The 12,990-nt window shown below is 44.2% G+C and overlaps 1 protein-coding gene across 1 annotated transcript in view; it reads left to right on the top strand.

Moving 5' to 3' along the window:
* Positions 1 to 12,720, top strand: part of LOC119160982 (glycoprotein-N-acetylgalactosamine 3-beta-galactosyltransferase 1) — a 42,986-nt gene extending 30,266 nt beyond the window's left edge. Inside the window, exons 3-4 of the mRNA XM_037413318.2 lie at positions 6,162 to 6,516; positions 12,465 to 12,720. Of these exons, the coding sequence (XP_037269215.2) occupies positions 6,162 to 6,516; positions 12,465 to 12,623 (514 nt within the window). The 3' untranslated portion in view covers positions 12,624 to 12,720. The remainder of the gene's footprint in view (positions 1 to 6,161; positions 6,517 to 12,464) is intronic.
* The last annotated feature ends 270 nt before the right edge of the window (positions 12,721 to 12,990 follow it).

Here is a 12,990-nt window from a genome sequence, read left to right as displayed (position 1 = left end):
GAAAGAGGCCCTATCAAATATATTTTCGAGAACCCCTTGAAAAAGCGGGCATGCTTAAGGCTGTCAGTGGTATAGGTGTGTTCCAGATGAATCATGTCTGGCTTGTCAAGTGTCGCACGCGACAGGCAAGTGACACTGCAGTTGGCAAAAGTGGATTACGTGTGAAAAGTGGATATTGTGGAATCATTGATCCTTGTAAGCAGGAAATTACGCTGAAGTTTCACTGGGTGCCTTTCCGCATCCCAGGAGAGGCTGTTCGAAAGACTCTCAGTGAGTTTGGTGAAATGAAGGACGTGCGTCTTGACGAGTGGCATGTTCCTGGATTTGAGTTCGCAGAATTGACTTTGCGAGTTGTAGGGATGGTCCTCAAAGAAGGCGTGACAGCGGAGGAACTACCACATCTGTTCAAGTTTTACAACGGTTCTGTATTTTTCGTTGAGTCTAGACGAGCACCAGTTTGCCTGAGGTGCCGAAGGCGTGGGCATATCAGACGTGATTGTTAGACGCCGCGCTGCACAGGGTTTCATTCTTTTGGACACATCAGGGAGGACTGTGCTATAACGTACGCCAGCGTTATCGATGCGTCTCCTGCTGTGGACGACAGCCACGAGAACATTACGGACGCTGACGAGGCAGAGGCTGCAGCGCCAATGACGGAAGACGGTTGTCCACAACGTGGACCAAGCGGACAACCTGAGTGCTCTGTAAGATCGCCGACAGAGCCTGATGTCACCGACTAGAAGACGACTGAAGAGCAGAACGCGGCGGAGCAACACGAATGGGGTGAGCACCGTGTCTGTGACCTGTTGGAGGATAGTGCCACGCCGACGAAGCGTCAGAGAACGGACGCTACCTTGGCAAGCGAGAGGGCATCCGACTGCAAGCAGCAACACCGGGAGCGTCCATCGCCCAAGGCCGGTAGGCAAAAGGGCAATACATCCCCAAAGTCTCGATTGGCGTCCTGGTCACCTGCGCACGGTGAACGGAACAGAAAGTGAGCGTTCTGGCCTTAAGCCTGGACGCGCACTGGTGGTGTTGAGATAATCATGTAAATCTGTTTACATGTGTTGAAATCGATGCATCTGACTGCGCTGATTCGCGTAGCCACGCTTAACGTGCGTGGATTGTCTGCAAGGCGTAAACAGTGTCAGGTTAGGCATCTCATTGAAGAAAAAACCTTGGACATACTTGCAGTCCAAAAGACAAAAGATAGAAGCGAAAGTGGAACCGAACATTTTGTTGCTCTTTTCAACACGCGTTATAACGTGCGTGTTAGCCATGCAATAGGTACTTCTGCAGGGTGTGCTATATGAATTAACAAATGTTTAGGAGTTGTTGAGGAAACACTGCTTACCTCTTTGTACGGAAGGTTTATTTTGTGTGATTTTACCTATGAAGATGCGAAATTCAGAATAATTTGCGTGTACACTCCAACAGATCCTCGTGATCGCTTATCTTTTTTTTTCCAAGAACTCTGTCTTTATTTTGAAACTAGTTGGCTACTCGTTCTTCTTGATGATTTTAACTGTGTGTTCAGTGCAGATGATCGATCTAGCTGGTTAGGTAAAAAAGATGACACTGCTAGTTACCTAACTACCTAGAAGAAAGTATTGACAAGTATTATCTTCAGGGCGTTGCTTTCTTTGCTAAAGACGAATTGCACCGTAATTATATCAATTTTCAGGGATGTGGCCACGCAAGATTGGACAGAGCTTACGTGGTATTAGAGCTGGCAAACGTTTGTGATGATTATGGTGTTGAACAAGTCTCATTCAGCGATCACTCACTTGTTATAGTTTCCTTAGGCCAAAAAGAAGCTCCTAAATGTGCACTAATATGGGACCTTTGGAAGGTAGATGCTACTTAGTGATGCTAAATATTTCAGTTGTATCAAAAAGAATTACACAAACTTAGCACCCTTGCATTCAGTAACTCGTCGGAAAATTGGGAATCGTTTATATCTGCTGTGAAAATATGCACCACGAAAAAGGCTGCAAAGATACGGTACAAGATACGAGTAGAAGAGAATAGTTTGAAGAAGTTACTTGTGGAATACAGCAAGGCATAAACAAAAAACCCTGGTTTTACGACGAAGTTATTAGAGATAATTGAAACAAACTGAGGCCATTGACGTCACTAAATTCAAAGGTGCGGTTTTAAGGGCGCGAGCAGACAGTTCACTCGCTGATGAAATGCCTAATCAGTGATTTCTTGATATGAAAAAATGTACGCGCGTGATAAAGACATCACAAAAATTGATAATGGTCAGTGAACGACTAAACCAGAAGCTATTAAGAATGCAGTTACAGAATATTATCGCAAATTATTTTCCAATCGTATGCCTAAAGAAGCCACTCTTGAAAAAGATTTTTCTAGCTTTTTGCCGACGCTAGATCGCCAAGATACAGAAGGTATATCCGTTGATATAACTGCGGCAGAAACAGAAATGGTTATAGACCAATTGCATAACGGGAAAGTTCCTGGACCCGACGAGATAACGGCAATATTCTACGAGGCTTTCAAGGCAGAGTTAGCCACTATTAAACAAAAGGTTTTCGCTGAATCTTTTAACCGGTGTAGCCTACTGCCTTCATTCAAGAAAGCACACACTGTTCTGATCCTGAAAAGTAAACATCCTGTAAAACAGAAGTATGTGTCAGGCTATAGGCCGATAACATTGACGATTGTGGACTACAAAATACTAATTAAAGTTCTGGTAATGCGGTTGCAAACATTCATATGTACCCTGGTAGGCCCACACAAAACCTGTGGAATAAAAGGAAGATCAATTTTTACGAACATTCATGCAACACGAAGCATATTGAAGTGCTGAGACGCTGACTTCAGAAGACTTGCAATGTTTCAAATCGATCTAGCGAAAGCTTTTGATGTAGTTTGTCATAGCATTTTGTTTAAATTGTTAGAACATGTTGGCGTTGGCTCTGTGATATTAGTGAACCGCGAATCAACAAGAATTATTAAAGTACGTTCCTATCTAAGGCTAAGATGCCCACTTTCGCCTTTATTATTTGCTTTGTACCTAGAACCTCTGTGCGTGGCTATTACAAAAAATTAAAGCATACAGGCTTTTCATTTAGGCGCGGGTGAGGTGAAGATATTGGCAAATGCTGATAATGTTGCAATATTTTGTACCTATCAGAGGAGCATACCCACCTCCATGGGCATTGTACAAGGGTATTGCGATGCTACTACTAGCATTGTAAACATAGACAAATGTGCTTGGCTGTGGCATTGAAATAGGGAAACGTTCCCAGCGGTGTATGAACGAATCAAATGATCAAGCAAGCCTAACACATAATTCGGTGTTCTGCTAGACCAATAGTAGAACAACAATGATCTGTGGGCCTACAAAACCAAAGGGCTATCTGTTCTAACAGAGAAATGGGTAGGCCGTGATCTGCCCGTCTTCGCTCGCGCGATAACATGCAACGTCTTCTTAGTATCGCGGCTGGTTTATTTGCTGCAAGTACTCTCGTGTTCCAGGATCACTATTCAGAAGATTCATAAGTTTCTTGCTGTTTTCATGTGGCGATCCCAGCATCAACGAACAAGCCGAAACAACCTCTTCTGAAGACTAAAACAGGCGGCTTAGCCTTGCCACACTTATTTATACGGCAGGTTGTATCAATTTTTCCCGTTTCTATTTCTACAAGATCAACGAGATCTGTTTTTTACGGACATTCCTTCAAGTCAGGCTAGCATCGGCTATGCCGAACTTTATTCTTACCTCGATTGATGAATTACGTTATGGTATCAGTAGCTTTCTTCGAGAAGGTGTTGCAGCTTTTTGATTTCTTAGTGCTAGATTTAGTTAGAAGTATTTATCTAATGTCACTCGGGAGCGTTTGTCGAGAGATTTGATTGAAACAATTTTTCTGTTCCTTTGTATCGTTCTATGTCTAGTGGAAGCCAAAGAGCGCGTTTTGTAAAGAGGTGAAAAGATTATCGTACCAGCTGGAGGTAAAACATTCTTTTTCAAGCTGCACAGGAATACACTGCCGGTTAAAACGTGGTTAGAACAAAAAGGCACTTTTTTACCGTGGGAATCCGACTGCTTTTTGTCCCGAAAGTGTGAGTCGGTAGAGCATGTTTTTATCAATTGTTGGGACGCATTTTTGTTTTGTGATGTTCTACAGAGAACACCTAAGAAATATATACCTCTCACTTCACATGGAATTTGATTTTAGCAATAGAACCTGGCCTACTAAAATACAATTTGTTCTTTCTCCTTGGCTTACACAGCATTTGGCTGGGCCACATGGCAGTCTGACAATGTGATATAGACGCGCGGCCAGTACTTATTTATTTTATTAAACATATGGGTAAGTTGCGAGAAGTTTTTGCAAAACTTTGCTGCAATGATGAGTTGCTATATGTTATGGATAAATTATGTCAAATGAAACCATTTTAAGCATGTGTGGCAAATGGCTCATCTGCTTTGAAGCCATGGCATTGAGCTAGAATCTTAGTCATAGTGCGTTTTCTGTTGTTTGAATGTTACATGCTGTAGTAAAGAAAAAAAGATTGGCATGGCGCAGTGCCTAGTGTCTTGGATTGAGAATCCACAGGTTGCACGTTCAAATCTACACGATGGCTTTTGGTGTTATACGGGTGCTTTTTACGTCATTTTTTATACAATTCTTTTTATTTTTTGTGGCAACTCTTAACGGTGATGCTGATGCCATTTCGCGCTGAAGCGTTGCTGGCACTGCAACATACCCCATGTGCACGGTGGACGCTTTTCCAGCATTCACCCACTACATCAATCCGCGATAATGGTGGGTGGTGGTTTACACCATGCCCACCATTCGTTTTTTTTTTCTTCAAATGATGGTGTGTTTGATACGCGTGCGTTCCAGTAAATTACTCGTTGTGCGGCAGATACCAATGCGGATGTGGTCAGCATTTCAAGCGAACATTGCGCCGTCAATGCGAGCCCACTTAGGACTTATGGATCACGTAATGTTGGCTTTATATAACGTAGTAACTTCTAAGCCGAAGCGCAAATCGAAGAAGCTCATTGCCGCGACTTCATGCAGTACACGTGGCGCTGGCGCTGTGTGTACATTATCTGTGCCACCTACTTGAGAATGATCACTCGCGGGCGCTCCCTCAACCCACTGCCCAGTATATTATTGCGATAGCAATTATATGGGCCCTCTCTCTCGGTTTGCTTTTGCTGTCGGCGTCAATGTCATGCTTCTTATATATATATATATATATATATATATATATATATATATATATGAAAACGCAAAAAGAAACAAATTTCAGAAAAAAAAGACTCCATTGCGCGGAATCGAACGTAGAACCTCCACATCATTAATGTTAGGCGTTAATTAATTACTCAGCCACCGATAGATACTTTCTTCTACATTCAAACGGCAAGCTATATATATCTAGCACTTACAGCTGTTGGCGGGCATCTTAGGGGGGGGGGGGGGGCTATTCAGTTTTCAGCATTATCGGCAAGATGGCTCTATGAGCGCGCGGTGGCTGCGGCGGGTCTCATCTCTCACGCGTACTTTGACCCGTGGAGAGGAGGAAAGTGGAGTTAATTTGACGATCCCTCGAGCGACCTTATCTCCAAGTGGAGAGAATCATACGTCTTGGCTGGCGTCGGGTTTGACTAGAACGATTCTGTTGTAAGTACGGGATGCAAAAAAGTTACTTCAAAGTTGCACAGCCTTCGTTTACGAAAAGGGCGCGCTTTTCAGACACACCGAACTGAGACGCTTATTTGCGTTCATCTGCGTACCTGTGAGTTCGTTTCGTGCATCATTGGTGCGTGAGAAACGTGGGGCACGTTTCGACCTGCTCCCCATTCTGCGCGTGACCTTCCAATAAATTGCTATCGCGTTCAATACTTCGCCTTTGCGACAAAGCTGTGACTTTTTTGTGAACTGTAGTCTGAAATCGTTGTCTCGTCTTTATTCATTTTTGATCAGTGGCATTGATAGTACATAGGATTTGGTTATCACTGGTGCACTAGAGTGCGTGGGGTCTCTTCACGTGATCTCCAGAAGGCTGCGCAGAACCTTTCGTGGGTTTTTTTTTGCAAGTTCAAACCTTGGTATTTACAGACAATGTCGCTCTAAACGAACAAAACTTCCTGCTTAAGGGAAAACTTGCCATTCCAGGTACTTCTTGTTGGACAAGGACCCAACTCGCGCGCTCTACTTTGGCTATCCGTTCCGCATGCACATACCCAATGGATACACGAGTGGTGGCTCCGGCTACGTGCTGAGCCGCGGGGCACTACTGCGCCTTGTCGAGCAAGGCATGATGCAGGGCAAGTGTCGATCTGACGGGGCGGGCAGCGAGGACGCCGAGCTGGGCCGCTGCCTAATGAAGGTCGGCGTGTCGCCTGGCGACACGCGCGATGCCCTCGGTCGAGACCGTTTCTTCCCGCTGCGACTTGAACACTATTTCTGGCAGGATACGCTTCCTCTACACTGGTGGATTTGGCGGTACGCTAAGTACCCCGTGCGACCGGTATGTATGCAGGCTCCAAAAGTAGGCGAGCAAAATAAACAACGCTGAAACTTCAATTGCGGAGAAATTGGTGGTGAGCGAAATGGGTGTGACAAGTCAAGAAACTCTGCAGCGCTACAGTGGTCTTTGCTTCATATAAATTCACAATTTACTTATTTGTGGGATCCATGTTTCTATAATACTGGTATTTCTTTATCCAGGCCCTCAAAAACGTGGCCTCCGGAGCCTTTATTTCATACATTTTTCTTTATTTTTTGTAATCCACACAGGTGTCCGTGTTTGCAACCTTCAGTGCCGAGGTTAGCATCTGCTTAAAAGCCATCGCAAAGCAAAAAGAAGCTTCTTGCGGAATAGGTGTAAAGATATTGCTTATACTCAATATCGGTTTCTGTATGCTGTTTGAATCCTAGCACTTTATTCCCTTCACAAAAAATACATATACAAGATATGAAAAAGTTTGCCTTCAAAATGACATCTTATGCTGGAATTGTGTACAAACTTGTCTCATGACAGGCGGACTGAAAGCAGGGTCAGTTGGTGATAATATTTGAACATTTCTTAACACAGCGCACGACTACGTTACCTTAGTGTGGTCACATGGGTGTGACGATTGAAGTGTTCTTTTTAGTTCACGTTTTTCAAATCAAAACACAGTTGCGAGTCATTGCTGTGGTTTGTCTTTTCTTCTCTTGTGTCCGCGTAGCCGTGCGCTGTGTTAGGATATGATCAAGAAGTCTAATGGTTTTGTGAATGCATTAGCACTCCTCTTAGCAACTGTTGTGTCGGCAACTTACCTGAATGTCACCGACGACTTTGAGCGCGGCAGCAGAACATTATTGTTACCTCGCTAAATACCGTTGCACAATAAGCTAAGCTCAAACTTCTGTACAGTGTTGTGTTTTGCTGATTTGTTTTCATTGCGTGTCTCCAAAGTGCAGTGCGATAACTTGCCTTTTACCTATGCTTGTGTGAGTTTCCAGAACTGTGGCTTTCCTACAAAAACTGTTGTTTAGTTAAGATAACATCCAGAAATTTCGTGAATGGCATATCACAGCATTTCAGAGAAGCATCCGCTGTAACGAAACCTCGTAATCAGGAGGTGTATATGCAGGATCCATGGTTGGCTGCAGCAGAAAAACCACGAGCTGTTAAGTGATAGTTGTTCGCTGGGCTTACTTTGCTGAGCGCGTTTTGTTTTTGCGCTGTGAATTTCAATTCAGATATAAATAGCTGTGCTGTGGACGCACCAGACACATTATTGCCTTTGGCGCTGCCCCTTTCATAATGTTGTGTTGTCCACGGCGCCTGTACATTCGCACGTGTTGATTAATATTAGTGTCTGCAAGTGAGCTGGTTGGTACATACTGATTTTGAAAGAAGAATTAGCGCTGGAACAAGACGCACACGAGAAGACACAAACATGGCGCTGACTACGAACTTGCACATACTGGCGCTTTTTTGGGGTCTCAGAGGCGCGGAGAAAGGCTCTCGCAAAAGCAATGAGGCTGAAAGAATCGCGAGACTTGCGGTTCTCATGGCTACTAGATAAAGCCTATAGAACTCCAGGGGTCTGAGAAACCTGACTTGGAGAGCACTGCCATTAGTACACTCATCTCACCTATAAATGCACAAATTGGAACCACCAAGCATAGCGGTGTTTGACGTGAATAAAACAAAATTTTACAACAAATTACGCATTCTCGGCCTTTGGGGCTGTTGCTGCGCCAAGCTGGTTACGCTATACAATCTCAAAGGATATCCCAGAGGTTCACGTCTTTCAAAACTCCAGTATGTTCAGAAGATCAACTAAATGTATGTGTTGAGTGAATTCCTTACGCCGCTGCCCTGTCTTTCTTCTTTCAAGTGACGTGCGTAAACGGATTACTACTAAAGTTCCTAAGGCGAAAGTCTATCTAAAATATCACTTGGAATTACAAAGCGTATCCTATTAAGCTTTCCGCTTAAGTACACCTCAGTTAATTTGTAGTTGCGATGCATTCAGAACAGATAAATGTAAATTTGGGATGATGACAATGTATAGGAAAACTTCGTTCAAGAAGTATTCGCCATGGTATACACTTGAATTCACACAAATGAACTGGCGAGAAAACTTATGAAATATAGAGTTTACTTTCGGGATGGCCTGTTTGAGCTGAGCCTAGCATGCGGCCGAGGACTTATATTTATTTTCTTTAAAAAGGGGCTTACTACAACGCTCAATGAAGGTGCCATAGTTCACTGGTTTGCTTCAGAGGTTGTATGGACGTTGCTGGGTGTGACAGAAAGCACGGGAAAGTTCAATTTGTGCTGAACGTAAGGTACCGTGTCTAGACAGGATAAAAAGTTACAAGAAGAACATTTACACGTGTCTTTGAAACGCAGTACACTGCAAAAGGTATCTAAGTTTGTCGACCGCTATCTTCTTATTCAAAAAGTGCTAAAAGACATAAATATGGTGCCGACGACATTCTTCGAGTTTTTGCAGAAAACGAGGGGACATCATACTCATAGAAGAAGTACCCCTAGAAATCCAAATACAAATTTGAGTGCAAATCATTAGCGCTCGAAATATGCACCTCACTTGAGACCAGCACGTTCAAAGCTTGTCAAGCGGTGAGTGGCTACGTCTGCCCTCAAGAGTTTGTTTAGCACATCCCTTCACAGGTCATCTGCGCCTGGTAAGTTATCCGGATACGCTCTATTGCAGCATAACCTAGGAGCTTTTGACGCAGTACCGAAGTGCGCCGCTTCGATAGAAGAGAAAACGGCAGTCGTCCGTGACATTCATGGCGTTAGCTAGAGGCGCAACAAGCTAAGCAGCCTTTGACGAGGGCTGAATTGCAGTCTGCCTGCTCGAAAAATTTGCCCCAAGAAGCACACTTGAAAAAAAATTGTGACTGTGCTAAAGAGGAGACACAAGAAACGAAGAGAACAGGACGATGTTGTGTTGTCTCGTGTTTTGCGGAGTTATATCTTTTAAAGCATGCATTACCTACTAGCCCCCCAACAAACGCTTCTGAAAAAGCTCAAAAGGTTGTTTGTGGCGAGCAAGGATGTTGTTTATGTGAACTCACTGTCCTGCATACGCTCGTACGTACGTCTGAAATTTACGGGGAGCACCTAAGCTGAGCATGTTGCTGACTGCGCATGTCAACGTTCGTTCGAAGAGTGCAAAGTCATAAGCTGGTATGTAGAGAGGGGGAGACGAGAGCTTCAGGAAGCCTTAGTTGCGTTTTCGCAAAAAGAGATATGTTTTCTCGAAGGTGGGGTGCACGTGTAGAGTTAAACAACCTGGTTCACGATGCCCATGGGCTATATGTGGCCCATCGTGAAATCGAAGGTAGTTGCGGGAGGATGGTCAACCCGTGAACTCAAATAGGAAAAGATTTGACGCATGAACGCACTCCCCATGCCACTTCACTTGATGAACTCTTGATCGCCAAATGTATATCGCACCAGAGCACTCTCCTAAAAAATAGGAACTGCGAAATGTTTGCTACCTTGTTGTTGTTTTTTTGCCGCTGTGCAAAACGTGGTGGCGTCAGCTGAACGACCGTCCATCAACAACGCCTTGCGTATACCCGCACGTGCTACCGAAAACAGTGCGTGCTACAAAAAACAATTGGCGCATGAACTGAACGGCACTCTGAGGTGATTGGTACCGAGCCTTTTTGAAGAATCTGCCGCAGAAGTAGGTCGCTAGCGAGTAGCGCGCCATCGCGGCTGCACGGGACCACATGTTTACCGTATCATTGGTTTGCGAACCTATTACGCTGTCGTCATCCCTTGAGCTTGTGTTCCGTTGAAGAAGCAACTCCGTTCCGTTGAAGAAGTCATCCGTACATCCGTTTGGCTGTCTGTCTATCAGTCTGTCTGTCCATCTGTCTGTTTGTCCGTTTGTTCATCTAGTGAACACTGAAGCACCGCCATCTCACATCTTTTCATCATACATTTGCCATTTAGAAGTAGCGCCATACAGCAGGCATTTTAAGGAGTAAATGAGAGATGGCTACTACTACATACTACAAACACGGAACGCACAGCCCGTGGCGTAAGGAGCTTCGCTCCTAAAAGAAGAGCAGAAGGTACTGGTTGTTGGACGCTGTCGGGTGACCAGCCCGAGTGACAAAGCTCTTCGACACGATTGACGGGTAGAAGCTTTGGCCTTGACGTGGCCGCTGACGTCCTCCTCCTCCGACGCTTTGTTAGGCAAGACGCCCGTTCTTGTGCAGCCTTTAACAGACGCCGCTCACCTCTTCGAAGCTTTCAGTGTCGCACGCGTCCTCGCATCACCAAGCGTTTGACTGTACGACGGGTGAGCCTAAGTTGATGAGGACTGACTTCTTATTGAAAGTCATTAGAGACTGCTATTAAGTAGTTTTTCTATTTTTCTTTGGGTCTCTACACTTTAATTTGTGCGTTAGTGTGCATTTTACATGTATTCATAAAGTGTTATTGTTCTCAAACCTACAAGAAGCCTCGTCGTTTCTTGGGACCAATCGCGCTCCAAACCACACATATTTTAAGAACCACACGTATGTCATTGCAGTCTTTTTTATTTTGTTTTTTCCCTTTCTCTTTTCACGTCTCATGAAAATGAATTTAGTTGTTATTCAGCGCTGTGTATGTCTGTTTCTTATCCCGTATAAGCGCACTGTTTCCCGTTCAGTATGTACCAACTGCCCTGCCAGCGATCTCAGGGGCAAGAGCACCCGCTGTCATTAAATAATGGTTAATACAGCACGCGCTGTCATTTAAAGGGGCCCTGCTACACTTCTTTAGCACAGTCGGATAACTGACGATCAGCGGTAGAGGCTCTTGACAACACGTGAGTCAAATATTGTAACGTAGCACGTGGTCTGGAATCCACATTAAATGATTGAAGTGAGCTAAAAATGGATTTCTCTTCTCTCAACAGATGACGGAAGACGCTGAAAAATCACTCGTAGAAGGCAATATATCAGCTATTGGCTAATTTGAACATGGCGCACTCTCTAGTTACAGAATCACCACGGGAGGCCGCGACTTGTCCACGCGATCACGCTAAAAAAGCCTTGTAGTTGCAGAGAAAGAAAAGCAAAATGTTACCAAAGTCCCGAGGTGCGCCTGACTTTTTTTTTTGCTCCAGCCATTTCTTTCTGCTTAGCTTTTTATGCCAGTTGGTTTTATGCATATCTATTCTAGCAAATTTGGTCGTGTTTTACAATCCTATTTTGCTGGCGCTTCCTGAAGCTTTAGGTTTTGTTATCGAAATTTCTTGCTGTCCTTTTCTTGTTTTTCTATGCACCCACAGATCGTTCAGGTATTGTATTCATTTTCGTGTTACACCTCGTTTGAGGGAAAGAAATGTTTTTGTTCTTTGTTTCTGTTTGCTTATGCTCAGAAGTCTCCACGTGTCATCTATAGTGACGAACTGCTTAGACAGTAAAAAGATTATTGATTATTTTCTACTTTCTGTTCAACCAGAACCATTATGATTTCAAAATGTGCAAGCATTTTTATTGCTTTCTTTTGTTCTTTATTCTTTTCTCCAGTACAATCTGATTCGCAGTCTGCTAAACATGCGTGCAACCGCCATAATTGTGTCTCGTATTTGTGATGCAATATTTGAGATAACATCTTTTGCTGACTTTCGGTTTCGGGTTTGATTATTGCGAGGGTGATGCCACTTGCTGCTGTGTGTTGTGTATGAAAGTACGTAAGTTTTTTCTGTAAACATAGTTTAAAGTGAGCGCCAATCTCGTGGTTTCTGCCTGTGCGTGTGTCGCTTTCCGCTAAAATGTTTTTTACTTCAAAATTCGTGAACCAACTAGCGAAAGTAAGGGCTTCGTTTAGCCACTTTTAGAGAATGACCAGTCATATACACCTGAATGACTGGTTGCTTGCAAGCTTCCAGTTGCCCTGCTGGCATGCTTCAGTGATAATCACGGCGCTTCAATTGTTCGCAGGGCTGGAATTGCTGCAGCGACACGGCTGTGGCCTTTCACTACACGAAGCCTGATATGATGTACGTGTATGAGTTCTTCGTGTACCACGTGCGGGTGTTGGGCGGCCTCGATGAGCGGGTACACCCAAGGCATCCGCCTATTCCCGAGCTCACTTTATAACTCGGCCTCTTCGTCGTCGAAGTTATTTCCCTTGTAATACTTTCGACCTTCAACAGCCACTAATAGGTTTACGTTGTACCAAAGTAGTGGTGCTACAAAATAAAACCACTGTCAACAGATTTGTTTCATAGCACCAAACCTTCTTTACCCCAAAACTGTGTTATGCCGGGAACCACCAAGATGACAATGACGTACATCCGTCACGGAAACTACATTTAACTAAACACTTTCAGAAGACAAACAAAAAGTGCCGTGAACAGGAGTAGAACCACGACCTCTGGGCCGGCGACAACTGCTGCCGGGTGCCGGGCACGTTTGCTACCAACTGCTCCTCGGTCACATACTCTGTAGACTTTAAAAACGCGCC

The sequence above is a fragment of the Rhipicephalus microplus genome, chromosome 3 (assembly GCF_043290135.1).
Source record: "Rhipicephalus microplus isolate Deutch F79 chromosome 3, USDA_Rmic, whole genome shotgun sequence".
Lineage (NCBI taxonomy): Eukaryota > Metazoa > Arthropoda > Arachnida > Ixodida > Ixodidae > Rhipicephalus > Rhipicephalus microplus.
The sequence above is the reverse complement of the archived record's forward strand: the minus strand, read 5'-3'. Positions and strand labels throughout refer to the sequence as shown.